At 44.2% G+C, this 25680-nt stretch overlaps 1 protein-coding gene across 2 annotated transcripts in view; it reads right to left on the bottom strand.

Moving 5' to 3' along the window:
• Window positions 1-14343, bottom strand: part of Znrf1 (zinc and ring finger 1) — a 99896-nt gene extending 85553 nt beyond the window's left edge. Inside the window, exon 1 of one of the 2 annotated variants that reach the window (XM_041649667.1) lies at window positions 13267-14343. In XM_041649667.1, the coding sequence (XP_041505601.1) occupies window positions 13267-13690 (424 nt within the window). In that variant the 5' untranslated portion in view covers window positions 13691-14343. The remainder of the gene's footprint in view (window positions 1-13266) is intronic. The other variant, XM_041649666.1, reaches the window with a different exon arrangement.
• Between the last annotated feature and the right edge of the window lie 11337 nt (window positions 14344-25680).

Here is a 25680-nt window from a genome sequence, read left to right as displayed (position 1 = left end):
CCTACCTCTGCTTCCTGAGTGCTGGGATTAAAGGCGTATGCCACCATTGCCCTGCCCAGCCCAGCTGACTTTTCGAATCTTCACAGCTGTAAAACTTCTCAGATTTTCCTGTGTCCACACCTTACATAAAGCAGTGGTTCAGAAATGAGTCCTGTGGAACTGTGAATCAATGAAGATGATGACAATTAAAACTAAGGCTCAGAGAGAGATGGCTGTGGTGGTTCATACCTATAAACCCAACACAAGGAGCTGAGGCAGGAGGATTGTTAGTTTGAGGCCAGCATGGGATACAAAGTTATAGGGCCAATATAAGCAAGACCTTATTGTCTCTAAGAAAGTGATGGGAGGTTAGTTCAGTTGATAGAATGCTTGCTAGCATGCATGAAACCTTAAATTCAATTCCCAGAGCCATATAACCAGGAAGTTATTTATCCCAGCAGTAGGGAGGCAGAGGCAGGAGGACCAGAAGTTCAAAGCCAAGTGCAGCTATATATACAGGGAGGTAAAGGCTAGACTGGAACACATGAGACCCTAGTTCAAAGCAAGCACAAGCCCCCAAAACTTTCAAACTTAATCTTAGGTTTGGAGAAAGGTTTTGGGCAAATGTTTTTGAATACTGGCATCTTGGCTTATTCTAAATTAATTTCCTTCTTAATGTGAGTTTTGCTTTTATGTACGTCTGTGCAGCATACTCTGTGCAGGACTCACAGAGGTCAAAAGAGGCACTGGAACGCCATGGAGCCAGATTTACACACAACAGTAACAACGTGAATGCTGGGAACAGAACCTGGGTCCTCTAGAAGAGCAGAAAATGCTCCTGACCATTGAGACACCTTTCCAGCCCTACTCTAAATTCTTTTTTGTTTTGTTTTGTTGGTTTTTTTGAGACAGGTTTCTCTGTGTACTCCTGGCTGTCCAAGAACTTGATCTGTAGATCAGGCAGGTTCCCAACTCAGAGATCTGCCGGCCTCTGCCCCTTGCTACCTGAGTGCTGGGATTAAAGGTATGGACCACCACTACCACCACCTGGCTAAGTGTTTTATGTTTGTTTGTTTTGTGACTATATATTCTGGATATTAATCTCATGTTGGATCAATACCGGGAGGATTTCTCTCATTCTATAAGCTATATTTTTTTTCCCTCAACACAGGGCTTCTCTGTGTTGTCCTGGCTGTCCCAGAACTGACTCTGAGGAGCAGGCTGGCCTGGCAATCACTTTTCTTACTATGCAGAAGCATTTTAATTTAATATGACCCCATTTTGAACCAAAAGTTCTAAGGGCAAAGAAGCTCTACAAATCTACTCTTTGAATCACAACTTCAACCTGGAGATAGGCAGACAGCAAAGACACTACTTGTGATCCTCAAAAGAGCATCATTGCCATCTCATGGCCCAGAAAGCAGATATCCTGCCTCTACATGGCCCCAGCCCCTTTCATGATGCTTTTAGACTGCAATGGGATCTGAACGGATTTAAAGTGTTGAGGCTCCAATCTCACTGTTCATGCAGCTGTTATCCATTTACTAGCCCATGTTTCTCTGTTCTGTTCCGCTGTTCTGCATTTTGAATTCAGAGCTTGGTGTCAGCAAGGAAAGCACCAGAGCTGTCATGCAGCAGCCTTTGGCTGTGTTCTACCTAGGGATGTATCATCCACAACCTACTCACATCTCTCCCCCACCAGCTACCAAAAGCTCCCCTGGTGAGAAATGCTATTATAAGAAGGGGTGGCTGCTTTGTGACTCACACTGTTTCATTAAAAAAAAAAATTTCCCCCAAACAAATTTCAGTAAAGAAATCCAAAGGTTTTCCAAAGCCACAGCAAAATAGAACAGCTCATAATAGTATTTTTCATAGGTCTGCCACTTCACTGGAGATCCATACCCAAACACAGAAGATGTTTATATTCACTTAGCTTTTTGTGTTGCATTTGGCCTTCGGGTCAAGAGAACAGGTAAGAAACTAATTGATTAAACTCAGCAAAAATAACTGGGCTTGTTGGAGATTATGATGAAAGGCAGCTAGCTTGTAAGCCACAGGTCTTACCTACAGCTCTACAGGGCATCTGTTAAATGGTATAGAAGTTTCAACAGACAGATTCAACGCAATGCCCATCAAAATCCTAGCAAAATTCTTCAAAGACCTCGAAAGAACGGTACTCAACTTCATAGAAAAGAGAAAACCGAGGATAGCCAAAACAATAAAAGAACGTCTGGAGGCAGCACAATCCCTGACTTCAAACTCTACTACAGACCTACAGTAGTGAAAACAGCCTGGTATTGGCATAAGAACAGACAGGAGGACCAATGGAACCGAATAGAAGACCCGGATATCAATCCACACATCTTCAAGTACCTGATCTTTAATAAAGAAGCAAAAAATATCAAATGCAAAAAAAAAGCATATTTAACAAGTGGTGCTGACAAAACTGGATATCAACACGTAGAAAAATGGAAATAGACCCATATCTATCACCATGCACAAAACTCAAGTTCAAATGGATCAAAGACCTCAACATAAAGTCAGCCACACTAAACCTTAGAGAAGAAAAGTGGGAAGTACACTTGAACACATTGGCACAGGGCACCACTTCCCAGCAGCACAGACACTGACAGAAACAATTAATAAATGAGACCTCCTGAAACTGAAAAATTTCTGTAAAGCAAAGAACACGGTCAGTAAGACAAAACGACAGCCTACAGAATGGAAAAAGATCTTCACTAACCCCACATCAGAGAGAGGTCTGATCTCCAAAATATACAAAGAACTCAAGAAATTGGATACCAAAAGATCACATAATCCAATAAAAAAAAAATGGAGTACAGACCTAAACAGAGAACTCTCAACAGAGGAATCTAAAATGGCTGAAAGACACTTAAGGAAATGATCAACATCCTTAGTCATCAGAGAAATGAAAATCAAAACAACTCTGAGATTCTTATACCTAAAAGAATAGCCAAGATCAAAAACACTAATGACAACTTATGCTGGAGAGGTTGTGGGGAAAAGGGAACACTCCTGCATTGCTGGTGGGAATGCAAGGTGGTACAACCCCTTTGGATGTCAGTGTGGTGATTTCTCAGAAAATTAGGAAACTACCTTCCTCAAGACCCAGTAATACCACTCTTGGGTATATATCCAAAGGATGCTCAATTGTGCCACAAGGACATGTGCTCAGCTATGTTCATAGCGGCTTTGTTTGTCATAGTCAGAATCTAGAAACAACCTAAATGCCCCTCGACCGAAGAATAGATAAGGAAAATGTGATACATTTACACAATGGAGTACTACACAGCAGGAAAAAATAATGATAGCTTGAATTTTGCAGGCAAATGGATGGAACTAGAAAACAGTATTTTGAGTGAGGTAACCCAGACACAGAAAGACAATTATCTCATGTACTCACTCATGCTGGTTTTTAAACATAAAGCAAAGAAAGCCAGCCTACAATCCACAATCCCAGAGAATTTAGACAACAATGAGGACACAAAGAGAGATTTACATAGATCTAATCTACACGGGAAGTAGAAAGTAGAAAAAGACAAGATCTCCTGAGTAAATTGGGAGCATGGGGACCTTGAGGGAGGATTGAAGGGAAAGAGGAGATGCAGGGAAGGGAGCAGAGAAAAATGTAGAGCTCAATAAATATCAAAAAAAAAAAAAAAGAAGAAGAAGTGTCAGCCGGGCGTTGATGGCGCACACTCGGGAGGCAGAGGCAGGCAGATCTCTGTGAGTTCGAGGCCAGCCTGGTATACAAGAGCAAGTTCCAGGACAGGCTCCAAAGGCACAGAGAAACTTTGTCTCAAAAAAAAAAAAAAAGTTTCGAAAGTATCTAACCAGGGTGGAGCACACCCAATAGCCTATGGTTTACACTGGTATTTGAGGACAGCTGTGACAGCAGCGACAAGTGTTTTAGAAAACTCTCTATCAAGCTTAAATGGTATTATATCTTTGAGGGTGCAGATAAACAGAATAAACAATATTTCACAAAACTAATTTGTTAGTGTGGAATCCCAAGGGTTCCTTTAAGTTCCTGTAGAATTTCTAGTCCATGAGGGAGTCTCAAGATAAACAAGTCCTAGAGCTGGAGAGATGACTCAGAGGTTAAGAGCACTACCTGCTGTTCCAGAGGTCCTGAGTTCAATTCCCAGCAACCACATGGTGGCTCACAACCATCTGTAACAAGATCTGGTGCACTCTTCTGGCCTGCAGGCATACATGGAAGCAGAATGTTGTATACATAATAAATAAATCCCCCCCCAAAAAAAAAGATGAACAAGTCCTAACCTGCTCTTCTCTAAGGAAAAGGGGTTACTGGAGATGGAAACAAATGAACATGTCTCCAAAGAGCCCAGAAATATGGGCAAAATGACCACACAGGCTTGGGGTCCTGGGATTTTCTAGTTCTGTCCCAAATCATCTAAGTAACTCTGCTTCTCCCACATGCTAAGAAATCACCTTTGGCCTTAGAAGATATTGTATAACACACAATATGGAAGTGAGTATTTTTAGAATAATCCTATTTTATAGAGGGAAGGGTACTACACAGAAGTAGTCTGGGGCCATGTTATAAGTCTAATTCACCAAGACCACAATGGCAAAGTACACGCACACACATACATACACACATGTGCGTGCATGTGCACACACACTAACACTGCACAAGCACCTTTCAGAAATCAAGGCATTATCTGTCAGTTGTCATAGTTCCTCAATAAAACAAAAAGAAAAAGCTATCTTAACACGAACCTTTTAAATTCTTCATTTTGAGCAATAAGTACCCTTTGTAACAAAGGTTTATTAGTTATTCTTGGAGAATAATAGTCACTGGTGTTGGTTATCACACAAGGCTTCTTTAGTATATTACTAAAAACAGCATTAAAACCAGGGATAAAAGAAAAAGGAACAACAACAACAAAAAAAAACAAACAAACCCTGATTTAAAAATAGACAAAGGAGGGGCTGGAGAGAAGATTCAGCAGTTAAGAGCACTTGCTCTTCCAGAGGACCCAGGTTCAATTCCCAGAACCCACACAGAAGCTCATAACCTTCTGTAACTCCAGTTCTGGGAGACTGGAATAAAGTGTAGCAAGCACAAATGTGGTACAAAACACCCATACACATGAAATAATAAAAAAAAAAGTTAAATAAGCAAATGACATGAACACATATTTTTACAAAGATACATGAATGGCTAGGAAAAAAAACATTTATCATATGACAGAAATGTAAACTACAACATCACACTTATTAGGTTAGCTATTATCAAAAAACAAAACAAACAAACAAACAAACAAAAAAGGCCAGATACGGTGATTCCACACCTTTAATCCCAGCACTTAAAGCTCTGTAAATTCAAACCAGCAGGGTCTAAGTAGTGAATTCCAGAATATCCCCCAGCAATATATAGCAAGACCTGAGAGAAAGGGGATAATGGTTCTGAAACAGAGGGGCTGGAGACAGAACTCATCTTAGTAGTCTTTGCCGTCAATGTATGACACCAAGTTCAATCACCAGCACCAAACAAACCAGGCAAGTAATTCTAGCACTCAGGGGCTGGTGAATGCGGGGGGGGGGGGGGGGGGGGGGGGAGGATGGATGATTTATCACATTTATCCTCAGCTACATAGTGAGTTTGTCAGCTTGAACCATATGAGACACTATCTCAAAAAAAAAAAAAAATACAATCTAGCAATTTTACTCCTAGGTATATGTGAAAAATATGTGGATATGTCTTAGTGGTGTACTGGAACAGTTGTGGTGGTGGTGGTGTCAAACCAGGGTCTCAATTTGTACATTCACAGCAGTATTAGCCACAACACGGAAGCAATTCTTCTGTCAGTGACAGACACAGAGACGCAACTATGCTACATCTATTCTATATCATATACTTTGTCACACACATTGTGTGGTGTATGCTCAACCCTAAAAGGGAAGGAAATTCTGGCAGGAAACGCAACAACATGGATAAGATTAAGGGCATCATGTTAAGTGAAATAAGATAGTCACACGAAAATACTTTACAACTACTTACGTGCGTCCTTAGTGCTCCACTCAACTACATACTTAAAAATGGTGACGATGGCTGGACGATGGTGGCGCACACCTTTAATCCCAGCACTCAGGAGGCAGAGGCAGGTGGATCTCTGTGAGTTTGAGGCCAGCCTGGTCTACAAGAGCTAGTTCCAGGACAGACTCCAAAGCTACAGAGAAACCCTATCTCGAAAAACAAAACAAAACAAAAAAAATGTTGAGTATGAGACAGGCGGTGGTAGCACACATCTTTAGTCCCAGAACAGGGAGACAGAGGCAGGTGGCTCTCTGTAAATTAGAGACCAGTCTGGTCTACACAGTGAGTTCCATGACAGCTAGGGCTACTCAGAAAAACCCTGTCTTGAAAAATCAAAAAAGATGCTGGTAAATTTTATTACACATATTTTACCACAGTAAAAAGCAATTGGTGGGGGGCGGGAACACATTGAATTGATACACTATGGAGCTCAAAAACCTACACTTACCAAACCAAGGGGGAAATTGCCTTAACAAAGACAGATTTAAAAAGTGGTGAATCATGCTTCTAGAAAAACAATATTCAATGACCAGAAAACAAAGGGATAACAAAGATACTTAAGTCCAAGGATAAACTTCACTCTTCTTTAGACCTTCTCATTGGGAAGACAGAGAGCCCCCTTATACTAGGTCACATGAGACAATGCTTTGTCACAACACAAAGATCACCTGACTAGCCCAGAAACAAAGTCACAGAAGAAGAATTCAGAAGAAACACCTTTGCAGCAGCCTCACACATACCTGAGTGTGGTTATGCAACATAGAACTGATAAAGCAGATAAAATCTACAGCCAGATTCTTAAAAAGAAAGAAAGCAAAGATTCTTGAAAAGAATGTTAATCTTTAAGATGTTCCTGGCACCTACAAAAGCTCCTGGTATGTAGCAGGTACTCAATAGATATCAACAGACTGAATGAATGTCTTAGTGCAATCAGTCTACACAGGCAGGAGTCTCATGCTTTGAGACAGTGAGGGAAACCGGGAAGCTAGGTAATGTACCCACTTTAGTGTCATGATTTATCCTAGATCTTGACCTCTGTGACTCCCGGCTGGGCCTGTACCTGTGGGGCCACAACTCAGTAGGCCCTTCAGTGGTACCAGCAGCTAGAGGCAGCTGGGCCTTATATAAACAATCAGGGGGCAGGCACACAGAAGGGGACACTGCTACAGTTACTGTATGTTCTGAGCCGCTCAGTTCCCAAGATCATGGCAGATTGGCCTACACCTTTATGTAGGAGAGAAATGCTTAGTTCCATGTGAAAAAAAAGAAGAATGCTCTTGGTGAAAAACACTTGTACAGATCCTGTCTAAGAAAATATCTAACTAGTTTAGAAGTATCAGAAAACAATGCTAATGAATGCACCAAAAATACCACCAACTTCTTTCAGTTTCAGAAGAAAAATTGAAATCCACGACAGAGCTGAGTAGATGCTACGCTAACTACACTCCCAGAATCTGTTACAACTTCTCCTCAGCTTTACCAAATTCTGGGATTGGGGTCCAGTCATCTGCATTGTTAGGCGGCTCCCCAGAGAATACCAGGCAGTCAAATTTAAAACTATTCTGGAGCCATTCACAGTTACCAGGAGAACTCTTGTCTATATCCATTTTGTTTCTGTTATATGCCCAAGAGTGCACTATAAACTGTTATCATGCCTCACCTCACCTGGGCAGAGACACCAGGCTATTGGGCCTTCACTCTTCCCACGTGCCTTCCAAGACTGACAAAGCTAGGGAGCTTGCAAGGTAAACTGCCATCAGTCCAGAAACTGTCCCAGCGCTGACATTAAGATGAAACTTGATTCCTTATTAACTCCATCACTGGTCTTCACTCCTTATCCAAACAGCACACCAGAGACAAGAACCCAATTCCGAATGCAAAGAGAAATCTGGTTCTCTCTTTTTTCCCCCTTGGTTTTTTTGAGAAAGGGTTTCTCTGTGCAGCCTTGGTTGTCACAGAACTCACTTTGTAGACCAGGCTAGCCTCGAACTCACAGATCCACCTGGTGCTATGTGAACTTAAGATTGAGAAGTACAAACTACTAGGTCTCTGATAAGCCCCTTCTAGTACTTAAACCTGTAATGTTAAGAAGCTAAGAACCAGCCAGGCCGTGGTGGTGCACACTTTAATCCTAGCATGGGAGAGGCAGAGGAAGAAAAATCTCTTGAGTTCAAGGCCAGCCTGGTCTACAGAATGAGTTCCAAGACAGTCAGGGATACAGAGAAATCCTGTTTTGAAAAACCAAAAGGGCAGGAAGGGATTGCTAAGAAGCAGCCATTTGATTTGGATTGGGCCACAGCAAAGCTTGGGGTGCAGGAAGATGAATAAAAATCTACATTAATCTATCATTCTAGAGACTAAGGTTAGGATTCAAGTTTGGGACTAACTTCAAGATCCAAGTACTGCAATCTCAGAGACCTGTTATGGTTAACCTAATTTAAGGCTAAATAAGAGCAGAACCAATATCCCATTTAAGTCAACACTGATTCCCTATGAGGTTTTTCCTACCAAATTTGGATGCCATCACAAGTTTTACTTTATTTGTGTGCATGTATGTGTGTGCATGTGTGTATGGACATGTGGAGGTCAGAGGACAACTTAAGAGAGTTGATTCTCTCCTTCCACCATGTGGGTCCTGGGGACTGAACTCACATCATCAGCTTGGTGGCAGGTGTCCTTATCTGCTAAGCCACCTTGCTGGCTATAACTGGCTATTTTAAAACTTGAGTTCAGTGCCCATTGAGCTTGGATGGATTATCATCACATTTGTAAAATACACAGCATGTTTCTTCCCAAGAATGGAGCTAGCACTTTGGTTAAGGATGCCCTGGCTCACAATATTCCTGTGACATAGTTGGCGATGAGTCTGTTTAATATAAAAATACACACATCCATAAAGCAACCATGTTAAGAATTTGACCACTTTTGCTTGCAATGCCTTTCAGATCTCACAAGGAATAGTTAACTAAGATTCTTAGGAAATTATCTTTGCCGGAAGGAAGCATAGAAAATAAGCCCCTCATGGTAATATAAAGCTAAAAATCCTACATTAAAAACAAAGTCTTCACTAAGGCTAGAACGTTCTTGCAAAGCTGGGCAGGGAATATCTTTAGGGACCACTGAATGCTTTTCCTTCTTCAGAGAGCTCACAAAGGCCCATTACCTCCAGCATACCTACAGTGAGACACAAAGAGGCTTTCTGGTCCACTCCAAAAGAGTTGGCAACTGTCCCTCATTATTTAAGAACAGAAAAAAAAAAAAAAAAACAAAGCTTTTGAAAATGCTAGTGTGACAGCAAATAGAACTCAGAACTCAGAAGATACCCTGCTAGCATATTCAGATACTTAGCAAAGTCACTCCATCTCAACCTCAGCCAATGGTTTGGTGAAAATACATACATACATATATACATACATACATATATATATATATATATATATATGACTAAGAAGCCAGACCAAAGCCCTCAATAGCCAGCAATTTTACAGCAGAACTCAGAAAACAGAATATCTCCTAATATGGTGGATCCTTCACGTTTTCTCTCCACATCTGGAAAGCCCTATTCCAAGGTTAGCAGAACTACTACAAAAGGATGACCTCCAGAATGCTATCAGGAAACCAAAGCTACAGCCTCACCTCAGAACAAAACCAGCAGTTGAACAGTAATTCAACTGCTTCTCAAAGGTAGTTTTCCTCAGTGGCATTTATGGGGGAAGTGGATGTAGGTCAGACTCCAGGCAGCACCAGCCTTCATCTGGGGCCTATCTATGTTCCCACTTGTAGACCTCTCTGCCCACCAAGTTCTAAGGAGACAGAGAAGGCACAGAGCAATAGCACTGTCTCAAAGACACCACCATGTTCCATTTGGATTTCCTTTGGCTTTGTTTTTGTGTATACTGTCACATAAGACCCTCAATGACTGCAGGACAGACATCTACAGATAAACATATAAAAAACCAGGGACTTATATGACTCGTCTGCTCAAGGTTATAAGTTAGGCACTTTACCCTGAGCCTAGCCTTCCCACTGACTGGCTAGTAAGTTTCCAGGATACTACTTCCTTAGGTTACCGATGAGAGAGGCCATAGTGACGTCTTAGGGGACAGCTGGACATAAGCCGCATGACTACAACTGAAACAACTCAGGAGGAGAAGGGAAAAGCCAACCTGTATTATATACAAGTTTGAGGCCAGTCAGGGTCCACATATTAAGACCCTGTCTCAAAACAAGCAAATAATAAATAATAAAACCAACAAAATACTAAATGAAAAGAGCCAGGGTTCTGGCACTATCAGGCGAGCACTCCAGTCCCATCTCTGCTACCTGTCAGCTAGCCGTCTGGGGTCCTTACCTCCCCTGCAAACGGGGAGTAGAGTTACAAAGACGAAAGGGATGATGGACATAAACCATTCACATTTCTTCATTTGCAAATACTTGAGCCAGGCACAGAGTAAGATTTACAGCAGTGATTAAGAGATAGTTCTGGTCTCACAGAGCTGAGATTTTAGTCAAACTCCAAGAAAAATAAGTAAGCAGATAAATAAATGCTTTTAGAATATGCTAAAAAAAAAATTAAGATTACCACAAATGATTGAAAACAGTCACAGGAAGGGCCAGATGTTAAGAGTGGCCTCTGAGGAGAAATTTCTGTTGAGCCCTAAGGGGTCCATAGGAGCTATCTATGTGAAGAATGGACGAACAAACATTTCTGTCATAAAGAACGCAAGATGTGCAAGGGTCACAGCATGAGGAAGGCCCAGGAACATGAAAGACAAACGCGATCGCAGTATGTCCTCTCACAGCCTTTTGGAGAACAACCGTTACAAGCTGCAACCACTGAGGATTACCACATCTATTTTTAAAATTACAAAGACGAGCCTAGAGAAAGGTGCTGTGTCTTGTCCAAGGTCAAAGCTACTCAGAAGAAGACCTAAGGCTGGAACCCCTCAGTATTCTACTTCCTGCGCTGTGAGGAGTCCCCAAACACCTTGAAAACCCAAGTAATAACACTGCATTGACTTCCAGGCATTCAGTCAATCAAGCACTGAAAGCCCCACCTTTGGAATCTTACCACACAAGAGCAAAAGCAGCTCAGACCCAACTCAACAGCTCCGAAGTGGAAACGGCTTCTCTTCTTGCAGCATGAATGAGAGAGAAAACGATGCCCCAGAAAATTCTATGGCCTGTTCCAGGAGACAGAACCACTGATGCAAACGAGCACTCACCTCAAGTGAACAGCACAGGAAAAGCTAATTACTCTATCTGTACCAAAGAACAAATCCCTTTAAACAGCAGTTCTCGGTCAGGCTGGGACACCCACCCCAGTAAAAGGCATCTGGGAATTCGTGGAGGCAGTCTGAGGTGAACTACAGGATGCCCTGGGTATTCAATAGGTTCAAAGTCTTGCAAAATGACAGAATGGTCCTATATAATAAAAATAAATAAATGTACTACCTATAATGTTAACAAGAGCCCCCCTCCCATACATTAGAGACACTGAAAAGGTTAACATCTTTAACTTTCCTTGTTCAGTGGCACTCCCTGATCATAGGCCTGAATGGGGATGGGGGGAAAAACTCCAAGGTTTCACAGCTGAAGAGTGTGAAAATCTGGAATTCAGTGGTAAGCTCATAACTTTATCAGGGAACCTGGCAGTGGAACAAGGATAAAGAAGTTTCTAGCAAGAGACAGACTTAAGAAGTCTCACCCAAAAAAAAGGTAATTCCTCTTCTCACTCCTTCATACAAACCCTTATAAAATTCTGTGACTTTGGAGAGCTGATTTACGCTGTTTTCAGTTTTAAAGGCAGACCAGTGACATCTTATTTACAAATGTAATCATGACAGTCTTGCAAATACAGTCGACTCTTTCTGGACTCAACTACTTAAGGAAGATTATTAACCCCAAGATGCCTATCGCAGGCTGAATGCCTAGAGGTTGCCGAAGGCAGGCGTGTCTTGTATCTGACTCCAATAGTTTAATGGCAGTCTAAGAGGTTCCAACCAGCCACTATACCCCACCAAAGTTTTCTTCAAAAATTTAAGATTATAGAATTGACCAAAAGAAAGAGAAAAATAAGAGAGACCCCAAAACCCTATTCTGTTTTGAAATAGCTACAAGAGTAAACCCACAAGGTAAATCATCCATGATCTGAGAAAGCTTTGTCCCACACAGTATCTAAAATTTCACCCAAAGGAGTCTGAATATGTAACTTCTTCACTTCAACTGCTAATAAGCACACAGCGGTCTCACACCCCTTTAGACCAATTTTCCAGAAGCCTGCCATGCCTTCTCAGGACAGCCATGCAGACAGACCTGTTTTCCTCCAGAAGTGCCTGCCAGGCCTTTTCTGCCCTACCAGCCAGAGCCTGGGAAATCCCCCTCCAGCCTTTTCCTGGCCTGTCACCAGAAACGCACACACAGAATGAATCCATCCAGAGTCTCTCAACCTTCCTCTTCCCTGTCACATACCAACTGCTGAGCAGTAATGCCTCACCTTGTCGGTGCTTTGTTTAAAACAAAACAAACAAACAAAAAACCCAAGAAAATGCAGATTCACGGGGAAAGCAAGCACTTAGTAAGGAGCAGGAGAAAAAAGATGGAGGGCTGTAAGAGTCACTGAGCCAAGTCTTCTGAATGCAGCATCGGAGACCAGAACCCAGGGAGGGAGGCTTTCCATATTGCAGACCACACCTGCCTAAGCCAGTCTCCTGCTCCATTTTAAACAATTTGTACAGTTACCCAGCTGGGTGGAAAAACTAGCAAGGCTAAGGAACCACTTGTCCCCTAGTTTTATTTCTTTTTCTCTTTGTTTAGAAGACACTACTCCCTAACCAGACAGGTAGGCACCATGCTGCAGTGGCAGAAATGAAGTGTCCAAACCAGCCAAGAAGACCTCTTCTCTGAGGATCATGATGCTAATAAATGGGACTTTAATGGGTAGGTTTCACTCTGCCATCCACAAGTGAACACATGCCTGCAGTCCTACAACGCCCGACTCCGCAGCCTGGTAGACAGCGTCTTCCCTAGGCAGTAGTTATCCCACTTGATCCTATTTCTCCTCTGGTAGAGAAGGAACCAAGGGAAAGGCAGGAGTTAGCTTTATACCCATAGCTTAGCACACTGAGAGGTTTGGGGAGCCCCGGCGCGCCCTGTCTTGGCACTCCACCCTTACAGGCCTCCGTCACCCGCGGACTCACCACTGTGCGAGCTGAACCACCTGGGTGCGATGTGCAGAGGTAGAGCATCCGCCAGCGAGGCTCGGGAGCCCAGGTACAGCATCCCGTCTCTATGGTGACCGCCGCCTGTCTCCTGGTAACCATTGCCGTGAGCATAGGTGGAGTCCGACGTGGACCCTCCGCCGCCCGGCGCCCTCTCTGAGTCGCCGGTCCCGCGGGAAGCTGGGGTGTAGAGGCCAAAGGGCACCCCTCCGGCCGTGCTGGGGTCCATGCCCATGCCCGCCACCGAGCTGACCGAGCGGCTGCGCAGCCCCATAGCACCGCCGCCCGTCCGGTAGTGCCCAAAGTGGGGCGCTCCTCCCGGCGGCGGCACTGCGCTGTCATCGGTAGAGACCCCCGGGAAGGGGCCCCGAGAGCGAGCCGCCGTGCTCTGCTTGCCCCCCATGTTCGCCCGGGCCCCGGTGGGGCGGGAACCTCGAGGCCGAAACCCTCCCCCACTACTCAGAAGCGGGTGGAAGACTGGGCGAACATAAAGGGGGGGGGGGTTACAAAAGAGCCCCGAGGGAGAAAAATGAAAAAGAGAGAGGGAAAAAAACCTCAGAAGATCCGCGGGGCGGAAAAAGCAAGCGAGCGGGGACCCCAAACTAAGAATTTCAAACAGTCCAAGCCGAATGCATGTTCTCCTTAAGGTCCGAAGACGCGCGGTCCGGAGCGGGCGCCGCGCGCTACAGGCCGCCCCCGGGCTCGAGAGCCTGAGGAGCTGCAGCGAAGGGAGGGAGGCGCCGGAGGAGGCCGCCCGCCCGCCCGCAGCAGGAAGCGGCGGAGGCTCAGGGAGCCGCGCACGTCCCCGGTCTCAGGACTCGACGACCGGGGCCGACGGTCCGGACTCCTTCAGGCCTCGGGAGGGCTCGCGGCGGTGGGGCAGCCAGGCGGAGCTCTGGAAGCCGCAGTCGCGTGGCGTCGCGCTCCGGCTCCAGCCGCCGCCGGCCCCGCCAGCCAGCCGCACCGCCCCGCTCGGTCCCGGGCTGCGCTCGCCGGCGCTCCTCGCCGCCGTGGAGACAATGGAGGGCGGCAGAGCGCACGCGCGGCCCGGCCCCCCCCCCCCCCCCCGCCGGGTTAACCCTTTCGCGGCCCCTGCGGCGCGGCGAACGGCAGCGGTCCTGGAGGTCCCCACCCACCCGCCGCCTGCGCCCCTGGCGTCCGGGAACCGGCAAGCTCCAGCCACGGGGCGTCTGCGACAGAGGCCCAGACTTCTTCCGGAACCAAGCACGGCTAGAGTCGCCGCGAAAGTCGAGTCACTACGTTCGAGAAGAATCCTTGCGTGGGGGAGGGGCGGCGACGGTTTTAGTGGGTGGGAAGAAAACTAGAAAGAAAGAAAACCAACTAATACCTGGATTTGAGGGTCGTTGGGCGAGCCCCCTCCCGCCACAAACCTGCCCTCACAGCACCCTCTAGTGGATGTGCTGTGCATCCGTTTGGAGGTTCCCATCCAAGGACCCCAACCAACATTAGGAAGTTTTAGCATTTTGGGGGCAGTTAGCTTGGACCCAAACATCGGGGGTCTTAACATTTAGGGTTAGCTGTTAGGAGATATAGCAGTGCCCTGGGGGCATATAGAAATCAGGGTTTTGCTGACAAATCAGAACCAACTTTTTGGGTCTAAGGAAGCCAGTCAATTCCTTAGGCTAGAATGTAATCCTCAAAAATCAATAGGTGGATAAAAAGCATGGAAATAGACCGATGCAGCTAAGAAGTGGTTTTTGAAACTCCTTGTCCAAGGCCGACTCCTGTTTTTGTTTACCATGTATTTTGAAATAGAGCCACAAGGCAAGGACACAGTGAACACTCAATAAATGTTTTTTGACCAAACTGCATTTTGCAACAATCACCTTCCCAGTTCAGACCCAGTCTTTCTCACATATCCACGTTACCTTATTTATTGGACAAATAATTTTTCAAGTCCTCAGCGCTGGATGTGAGCATCACCCAGTCCAGAGCTTCTCTGTCTCCTTGTCAAGTGTGCCAGGTGCTTCCAGAAATGTGTGGAGTGTGGAGTTGGAGAGAGACAAAAAGGTTTAATAGACATGTCTCTTCCAGTGTGGCTAGCCTGGAAGGCCACAAGAAGATGTCTATTTGCAAGCTTAGCAAATCTGGGGATGAGCAAAAAGCCCTGAACAAAGAATTTGAAAGTTTTGTAAGAAAAACTAATGCAAGAAATACCTGGTCTGTGGCACACACCTTTAATCCCAGCACTCAAGAGGCATAGGCAGGGGGATCTCTAAATTTGAGGCCAGTCTGGTCTACATAGCAAGTTCCAGGACAGCCAGGGCTACACAGGGAAACCCTGTTTTGAAAAACCAATGTGGGTGTGTGTGTCCAGGCTGGAGAGATGGCTTAGGGGTTAAGAGCACGTGTTACTCTTGCAGAAGCCCTGGGTTCATTCTTAGCACCTATGTGGTGATTCACAACCATTCGTAACCCCAGATCCAGAGTACCCAACAAGCATGCTCAGGATGTGCCACCTCCCTGCATGCAGGCGAGGCATATACAAAGAGCAGGTAAATCTAAAACTTCATAAAATGTAAATATAGAACAAACACATTGAGATAATATCCAGGATATCTATCATCTGTGTCTAAATCAGGAATGTGTGCACTTCTAAAAGAGAAAAGGGGTGACCTGAAGAAATAGAAAAGAAAATTACAGGGCTGGAGAGATGGCTCAGTGGTTAAGAGCATTGCCTGCTCTTCCAAAGGTCCTGAGTTCAATTCCCGGCAACCACATGGTGGCTCACAACCATCTGTAATGAGGTCTGGTGCCCTCTTCTGGCCTGCAGACATACACACAGACAGAATATTGTATGCATAATAAATAAATAAATATTTTTTAAAAAAAGAAAAGGAGGGCTGGAGAGATGGCTCAGAGGTTAAGAGCATTGCCTCCTCTTCCAAAGGTCCTGAGTTCAATTCCCAGCAACCACATGGTGGCTCACAACCATCTGTAATGGGGTCTGCTGCCCTCTCTGGCCTGCAGGCATACACACAAACAGAGTATTGTATACATAATAAATAAAGAAATAAAAAAGAAAGAAAGAAAGAAAAGGAAATTACAGAGGCAGGAGAGGTGGCTCAATAGAAAGTGTACTGCTCTTGCAGAGGACCTGAGTCTGATCTGTAACTCTAATTCTGAGGAATCTGATGACCTCTTTTGGTTTCCACTGGCACCCACATGTAAATAGCACTCACTCATGTAAACGCAGACTCATAAAGAAAAATAATGCAAACACATGATAAAAAGGGGAACATTCAGCTGGTCAGTGGTGGCACATGCCTTTAATCCCAGTACTCAGGAGACAGAGACGTGAAGATCTTTGTGAGTTCAAGGCCGTTTTGGTCTACAGAGTGAGTCCCGGGACTGGCTCCATAGCTACTGGAAAACCATGTCTCGAACCACCTACCCACACACAAAAAGGGAACATTCATCAATCTTAAGTGGTATAGGAAAAAAGCTAGATTCTTGATCCTTCTATTTTTGAAGTTAAATACATTATAACCTTCTTAACAAAGTGATTTTTGATCTTATTAACTTACCACACACACACACACACACACACACACACACACCTATGTAGTTACCCCCCCCACCCCAACTCAGGCGCTGGAGATTGAAGTTAGGGCTTTGTATGTGCTGGATTTGTACTCTATCAGTGATCTATACCCAATCCCCTAATAAAATATTTAATATCTGAGAAGTTCCAGGCACTCTTCTGGAATCTAGGATATAGGATGAACAAGGCAGATGGAGTTCCCGTTCTCATAAACTTCAGGACAGCCATTTTGCACCCTCTTGAATGACTATAGTCAGAAAGAGATGGTAACGGCTACAGAGAAGTGTAGAGACCAGACCTTCGTATCTTCATACTGGAAACATTAAATGGTTGATTGCTTTGGAAAATAGTCTGGCAGATCCTCAAAAAGATTAGAACTGGGTATGGTAGGCACACATCTTTAATCCAAGCACTAGGGAGACAGAGACAGAAGGGTGTCTGCGAGTTTAAGGCCAACTTGGTCTACATTGTGAGTTCCAGGTCAGCTAGGGCTATACAATAAGATCCTGTCTTAAAAATAAAAAGATACAATATAACATAGCCATTCCATTCTTAGGTATAAATATTTATTTTTATTTATTTATTGGTTTTTCAAGACAGGTATGGTCTGAGTAGGTCAGGCTGTCCTAAAACCACGTCTATAGACCAGGCTGGCCTTGAACTCACATATTCATCTGCCTCTGCTTCCTGAGTGCTTGGATCAAAGGTGTGCACCACTACAGCTGGCTTTTAGGTATATTTCTGAGGAACAGAAACATACATCCACAAAAGAACTTATACAGGAATGTGCATAGCCTTATTACTTGGTTTTGTGTGTGCATGTGTGTTTGTGTGTGTGTGTGTGTGTGTGTGTACACATACCTGTCCGAGTGTGGGGGTACACAAGCATGTGGAGACCAGAGATGGATATAGGGTATCTGCCTCAATCACTTCTCTGCCTAGCTTTTTTGAGATAGGCTCTTCACTGACCCTGAAGCTCACTGATTGGCTACACTCCTTAGCCAGCAAGCCCAAGGGATTCTTCTGGTCCCACCTCCCCAGCATTGGAATTACAGACTCATTCAGTGTGTCTGGATTTTTAGGTGTGCGATAGGAATCCTACTAGATGTGGCAAGTGCTACTGACTGAGCTATCTCTCCAGGCCTAGTTTTATTTTGTTTTGTATTTTGGAGACCAGGTATTACATAGCCCAGGTTAGCCCTTTATTCCCTGTTTAGACAAGAATGGCCATGAATTTCTGATGGTCATGCCTCTGCCTCCCACGTACTAGGATTACAGGCTTGCACCACCACACCAGGCTGCAGCATTATTTGAGAGAGAATCTTAAGTTCAATCGCTGATATTGCATGAACTGTGCATGGTGGTATGCACCTATAATCTCAGCACACGAGAAGTAGAATATCAGGAGTTAAGTGTCATCCTCAGCTTTTAAATAAATGTTCCATGTATTTTTCTCCACTCATGCCTTGAGGGAGGGGCTATCCCAAAGCCTGAAGAAATTGAGAAATTTGAACTTGGCCCCCTTTTAAAGTAAGACAAGTTCCCTCTTCCCCAACTAAAGAGCTATATACTTTCAGCCCATACATGAAGACATTTATGTATATCCACGCATATAAATTGGAGAGATACATGAAGCAACATAACAGTCCCCTTGGGAGAGAGACAGTGGCCGCTAGGGCATTCTGGGTGACAGAATAGATAAAAACAATGTCCATATAATATATGTTTTAGTATTTTTGACTCTTTTCCATGTGAATTTCTTATTTAAACGTTTTTAAAGATTTATGTGTGTAAATGTTTTGCCTGTGTGTACGTATGTGCACCACATGCATGCAGTGCCCACAGAGGTCAGAGGAGAGAATCAGGTCTCCTGGAACTGGTTGGGAACCACCACCGTGCAGGTGCTGGGCACTGAACTCTGGTCCCCTGATGGAGCAACGCATGCTCTTAACCGCTGAGCTATCTTCCCAGCACCTTATTTTTATTTATGGAACAGAATCTCACTGTGCAGTCCCACGAGATATATCCGGGTTCTTGATCTTCCTGTCTCTGCCTTCTGAGTGTCAAGGTTATAGGTGTTTACTGCCATGCTCGCCATGCCCTATAAATTTAGATGGATAGACAGAAAAAACTTGCCGCATGTACACGAAAAAGTCCCAGAGCCAGAAGGAATAGAACTGAGCTTCAGTGCTTTACAGTGGATATGCTAATCATGAAATCTCCAGATGACACTTTTGTTTGCTCTGTGTGCTTTTAAACAAAATGACAAAGATTAGGGCTGCTTCAAACTATATTTCTTTTTGCAAATGAGTCATTTGGCCTGTAGTTTTATATTATATCTTACTGTTTATTAAAAGGCTGCTGCTCAGAGGTTTGCCAGCCAAACAGTTGAGCGAAGCCCCCACTTTCTGGAACACGCTAAAGCTCAGCTTCGGTGCCCTTCTAAGAGACTGCCCTTGCAACCACCCTGTACATGTACCCAAATTACAATTTTCTCTTGGAAGGGACGTTACGATATGGAGCTGGGGTTCAGCCGCTTGAGCGGCTCCTTTACCTGGCAGTAATTCATGACATTGCAACAAGGTCTTAGGTCTTAGAGGAGTTCCATGTTGTCATTTGTTGCATCAAGAGTCCAGTGTGAGGGACTGGGGAGATGGCTCAGCAGGTGAAGCATTTACCATGCCAGCATGAGGAAAATGTGAAAGAAGAGTTTGGATCCTCAGTACCCATGTAAATACCAGGTGGGCATGCAACCTCCCTGTAGTCCAATCACATGGGAGGTGGAGACAGGGGATCCCTGGAGCAAGCTGGCTAGCTAGACTAGCCATAGTGGCAAGCTTTGGGTCCAAGTAAGAGATCCTGCTTCAATACATAAGGCAGTGAGTGATAGAAAAAGACACCTGGTATATCTTCTTCTCTGGCCTCCAGTGTGTATGCGCACCTGCACTCCCATACACGTATGCCCACATGCACTGAACATGTAGACATGCACATACACACCTACACCACAACATACTGTGAAGCCAGACTGGCAACACATGACTGTAATCCTAGCTACTTGGGAGGATGAGATAAGGGAATTGGGGTTTAAGACCCCCTAGGTTACAGAACAAATTCAAGGCTAGCGTGGGTAATTTAGCAAGAATCTGTGTTTAAAAAAAAAAAAGTGGGGAGGAAGGTTTAAGACGATAGCTCAGTGGTCAGGCACTTGTGTAGCTCAGGCCCTGGGTTGGATTCCTAGCACCACACAGGGGGAAAAGTTAATGGGTCTGGGAAAGGCAGCAAATCCTTTCCTATGTGTTCAGATGGTATGAGTGGAACAAGGGTCCTCATGGGCACAAGAGACAATGGAGTCTCAGAACCTACCAATATTCTGTAAACCCCCCCACCCCCATAACAGCAGAGGCCCTATTTGAACTGGATCTCTATCTATAAAAAGGAAAAGATTTTGCCGGGCGATGGTGGCGCACGCCTTTAATCCCAGCACTCAGGAGGCAGAGGCAGGAGGATCTCTGTGAGTTCGAGACCAGCCTGGTCTACAGAGCTAGTTCCAGGACAGGCTCCAAAGCTACAGAGAAACACTGTCTCGAAAAAAAAAAAAAAGGAAAAGATTTTAATTTTATTTATGTTTATACCATGTGTGTAGTGGTGCTTGGGTAGGCCAGAAGAGAGTGCCAGATCCCCTGGATCTGCAGTTACAGGCAGTTGTGAGCTGCCCTGCATGGGTGGTGGTGACCAAACCAGGGTCCTCTTGGAAGTGCAATAACCACTAGCCGTTGCTACAGGTCCTTGACTTCTATCTTCCTTTATTTCTTTCTTTCTTTCTTTTTTAAATCTTTATATTCTTACTGCTTATGGGTGAGCTGCTTCACGGCACACTTTCGTGCAACAGGGTTAATGAATATTGATTGACCCACCTTCTATAACCGGCAGGAGAAAGCTGATAAAATAGGTGTTACAAAAGCCCACTGCAAAAGTGAAAACGCAGGCAACGCTGCTGCAAAGCCCTGTTTCAACACCTTAGGAAATCTACATGAAGTCTGGATCTTGCACAGTTCAAACAAGAAAGGGGACTGATTGTCAGGGCCAGCCCCTGGGCAACAGTGGGGAACTTCTCCCTGTCTCTTATGAGTCAGAGCATGGAAGGGCTTTCCCCCACTTTGAGAGAGCCCCAGCACCTCCCCTACGAAAGATAAAAATCTTCCCCTGAGAAATGTCCTCTTGACCCCTCTCAGAGCTCTGTATGTTTTTATTGTTTTACTTGAAAGGAGAAAACTTGAGCAGAGAAACAAGCAACCAAATATGCAAAGCCATAGGGCTAAGCATATGAGCACATCCTCAAATATTTGCTGATTGACAAAGAGAGAAAAATTACTAGTGGGTCTCAGAGCAAGGGTCCAAGGTTTCCAGGTGTAAAAGGATTCGGTGGTGGTGGTGGTGCGGGGAGCAGTGAGCTACCTCTACATCCTGCAGAAGAGGAAACAGGAGACTAGGAAGAGAGGGGTTGTATTATATAATGCTGGTGGGAATGTAAACTAGTCCAGCCAGTATGGAAATCAGTATCGCTGTATTGCGGTTCCTCAAAACACCAAAAATAGATCCACCATGTGATCCAGCTATACCACTCCTGAGTATTTACCAAAAAGATTCCATGTCAGTCTGTCACACAGGTTCCGGCACACCAGTGTTCATGGCAGGTCTCTTCCCAGTGGCTAAGTTACGGATCAACCTACCTTTCTTTAATTGTTTTTTTTTTTTACATTTGTACTGATTCATTTTGTGTGTGTGTGTGTGTGTGTGTGTGTGTGTGTGTGTGTGTGGTGTCTGTCTGTGGGTTCAGGTGTCAATGAAGGTCAAAGGCATTGTTGCCTAACCTGAGTGCTTGGAACCAAATGTGGGTCCTCTGCAAGAGCAGTGTGTGCTCTTAACCACTAAGCCACCCTCCAGCACCCAGTGAAGAAGAAAACACAGCTGTGTTGAAATTTTGGTGGCTAGCTGCTGTTAAAAGCCAGCTGAGGTCCTGGGTTTCCTGGTCTCTGTGTATCTTGCTTTTCTTTGGATTGCTAATGAAGTGACCTTCTGGAAAGACAGGAAGGTAAGAGCCCTGTTGTGTGGTCAGTACATTGAGGTCTATGTGACAAGGACCGATGTTCCCTAGCCTCTGCCACAGACAGGACACTACTCGTGACTCTCAGATGTGTGCAAGAACAAGAAAGCAGCCGGAGAGCTTTTGATTTTGCTTCAGAGTCCTCTGTCTTTGATGGCAGAGTCATGACATGACTTTGTGGGTGGGACACAGTGTGGGTGGGAGATGTTAAAGAGGGGCCTGAGGAGGCAACTGGGAGGCACACATGCTCGGCTCTTGGACATTCTTTCTATAGAAAGCATTGAGGAAGGGAGCGCTAAGGAGCTCAGTTCCAAAGTATTTTGCGTGTTCTTAGCATGTAACATGCAGATTTTGAGAACTGGAAGCCAGGTGTGGTCGCACAAGCCTGGGCTACATGGCAACCTGTCTTTTAAAAAGAAAAGATTGGGAGAACTGGAGAAATGCAGGTGAAGGAGCCGAGAGTGGGGATGTACTGCAGAAAAGCCCACACCAGGGGATCCAGCACATTACCAGGCTACATTTGGACAAGCAGAGCTTTGTAATATCTTATCCATCCCCCAAACCATTTTTTAAAACTTTTTGGAAACAGATTCTCTCTGTGTAGCTCTGGCTGTCCTGGAACTTGCTCTATAGACCAGGCTGGCCTTGAACTCACAGAGATCCACCTGCCTCTGCCTCCTGAGTGCTGGGATTAAAGCCATGTATCACCATGCCTGAATTTTTTTTAAAGATTTTTTTTATTTTTGTTTATGTGTATGTGTGTATGTGCCACATGTATGCAGGTACTCACGAAGGCCAGAAGAAGGCATCAGGTCCCCTAGGGCTGAAGTTATATGCTCTTGTGAACAGCTCCACTCTAGATCCCTGGAAGAGCAGCAAGCGCTTTAACCAATGCCCCATCTCTCCAGACCCCTAATGATCCTGTTTTGATAGTGTACCCTAAGTTCTGAGATTGACTAAAACTCGACATTACAGTTCACTCTAGAAGGTTGTATGAGTACCTTGGTATATGTGTTTGTACTCACTCATGTGCATTACACCTGTGCATGGGGAAACCAGAAGAAGGCATCAGATTTCCCCCACCTATTGTTTTGAGGCAGGGTCTCTCTCTGAACCTACGGTTCATGTTTTCTCAGTGAGAACGAATGCCAGCGAGCTCCAGTGATCCTCCTGTCCTGTCTCCACCCAACTAGGATCTGGTGCTACAGGTGCACACGGGAGCCTAGATTTGTTACATGGACCTGAGATCCAAATTCTGGCCCTCATGATTTCAGAGCAAGTGTTCTTAATCACTGAACCATCTCTCTCTAGCCCTCTAGCAGTTTTTTGTTTTTGTTTTTTTAAGGAGCTTCAGTGTGTGAGAGAAACCTGATGGGCGGATGGGAAAGAAAGAATCAGGAAAATAACTGGCAAGATGTTTTCTCCTAGATGTACAGAATTTCACAGGGATGGAGAGATGACCCATCGGTACACTGCTCTTCCAGAGGACTTGAGCTCCACTCCCAGGACTCACACCAAAAGGATCACCAAGTACCTGAAACTCCAGCTCCAGGGGATCTGATGTTCTCTTCTGGCCTTCTCAGGTAACTGCACTCATCTGCACATTATCCCAACCCCCCATAACCTTCCTACACACACACACACACACTTAAAAATAAATAAAATAAGTCTTTTAAAAGAGAGTCACACATGAAGGGCTTCGGCAGTCTTGAAGTTACTTTTGCCTTCACAGAAGGTCCTTCCAACCTACAAAGCCGTCTGGGAGCATAGCCATCTGCTTCTTACTGTATATGCAGTAACAAACAGGGCCCAACAAAATGGACCAGGGTCCTGTTCTGAAGTTTGGAAATGCTAAATAATTATTGAATTAAGAAGCAATGTGTACTTTGAAGTGAAGAGGTATAGTGCCACAAGAGAGTTAAATTGGAGACCAGTATTCTTCTATCTTTGGAACACAAGAGCTCTGTTCACACTCTTTTATTTTTGTTTTTGTTTTCCAAGACAGGGTTTCTCTGCATAGCTCTGGCTGGCCTGAAACTCACTCTGTAGACCAGGCTGGTATAAACTCATAAATCTGTCTGCCACTGCTTCCCAAGTGCTGGGATTAAAGGTGAGCAACCAGGCACTTTGTTCACACTCTTAATGAAGTACGTTCCCTTTGAATAGTGTGCCCTATATAAATCTCAATATACTGAAACACTCAAATGTCACCTTCAAGGTGCCACTTCAGGTCCTCAATTTAGGTTATTCCATCCTGACACATTGCTTACAAGTCTATTATCTAATTCAATTCTGCAGAGTATTTATCTACTGTGTAGTGATCAATTGTTCTAGTTTTCTAGTTTGCAAGAAGTTTTTTTTTTTGTTGGATATGATTCTAAAATCTGGACTGTTTCTGGCAGAGACAACAGGGAGATAATGGTCACCCTAACCTTTAACAACCAGCATTCCAGGGGTAAAGGAGCCCACACCTTCTCTCCATTCATACAATGACTTGCACATAAAAATACTACTAATAGGGGCTAGAGAGATGGCTCAGCAGTTAAGATCGCTGGACAGCTTGCAACTATCTGTAACATAGACATACATGCAGGCAAAACACCAATGCACATAAAGTAAAAATAAAAACAATACTGGTATTGTAGAATATTATTTTAAGATGTGTTACATTTGTTTATGCTGTGCCAACATTTGTTTTAATGATGCAAAGATGTGTTACATTTTTTTATGTTACATTTGTTTAATTCTGTGAAGCTGTGATTTTTTTTTTGTCTAAAATACCTGATAGTCTGATAAAGAGCTGAATGGCCAATAGTGAGGATAGGCAGGATGGCAGACAGAATATGTAAAAGAAGGAGCAAGATAGAACAAGGAGAGGAGGACATCTGGGGCCAGCCACCCAGTTATACGACAAGTCACAGAAAAAGAAGTAAAGTAAGATATTCAAAAGCAAGAAAAGGGAAAAGTCCAGAGGCAAAAGATAGACAGGATACTTTAAGATAAGAAAAGCTGGTTAGAAACAAGCCAAGCTAAGGCCGGGCATTCATAAATAATAAGCCTCTGTGTGTTTATTTGGGAAAAAGCCAAAAAGAGTAAAACAACCAACAGCATACTGGTAATAGTAAGAATAATAATTTATACTTGAGCCTTTACAACACGTCAGGCTCTGTGGATTCTTACAACAGTTAAATAAGACAAATAATTTCCACTTCTGCAGAGAAATCAACTATTATCTATTATACTAACCTTCTTGATTATTTTTTATTTCACCCTCAAAAATTATCTAAGATACCAAAAACCATTTGTGTGGATTAATGTATTGATAGTAATTATTAGAAATTAAAGTCTTGAATAAAAAGTTACGGTTAAATAGCAACTCTCATTAACACTAATTACACATCTTTTCTCTGTGTGAGAAACACTGGCTGTCCTGGGACTCCGTTCAATAGACCAGGCTGCCTCAAACTCAAGAAAGAGATCGCCTGCCTCTGAGGTGTATGCCACGTCCGTCCGGCTTAGTTACACATCTTAAGTGAAGAAACAAACAAAACCAACAATTACACTTTCCAAAACCAAAACGATGCTATCGATAGAGTGGCAAGTCGTTTACCGTTTGCTTGAATCACCTCTCTGGGCACATTCCCTCTATTGGTTATGCACCGCACAATAGGAGAACTCTACCGCACGCTGGTGAAAGTGAAAGTAACGTGTTAGTAGGATT

This window comes from Microtus oregoni, unplaced genomic scaffold (genome assembly GCF_018167655.1).
Source record: "Microtus oregoni isolate MIOR12 unplaced genomic scaffold, Mior012 000004F_ref0000308, whole genome shotgun sequence".
Lineage (NCBI taxonomy): Eukaryota > Metazoa > Chordata > Mammalia > Rodentia > Cricetidae > Microtus > Microtus oregoni.
This window is presented reverse-complemented; position numbering and strand designations above follow the sequence as displayed.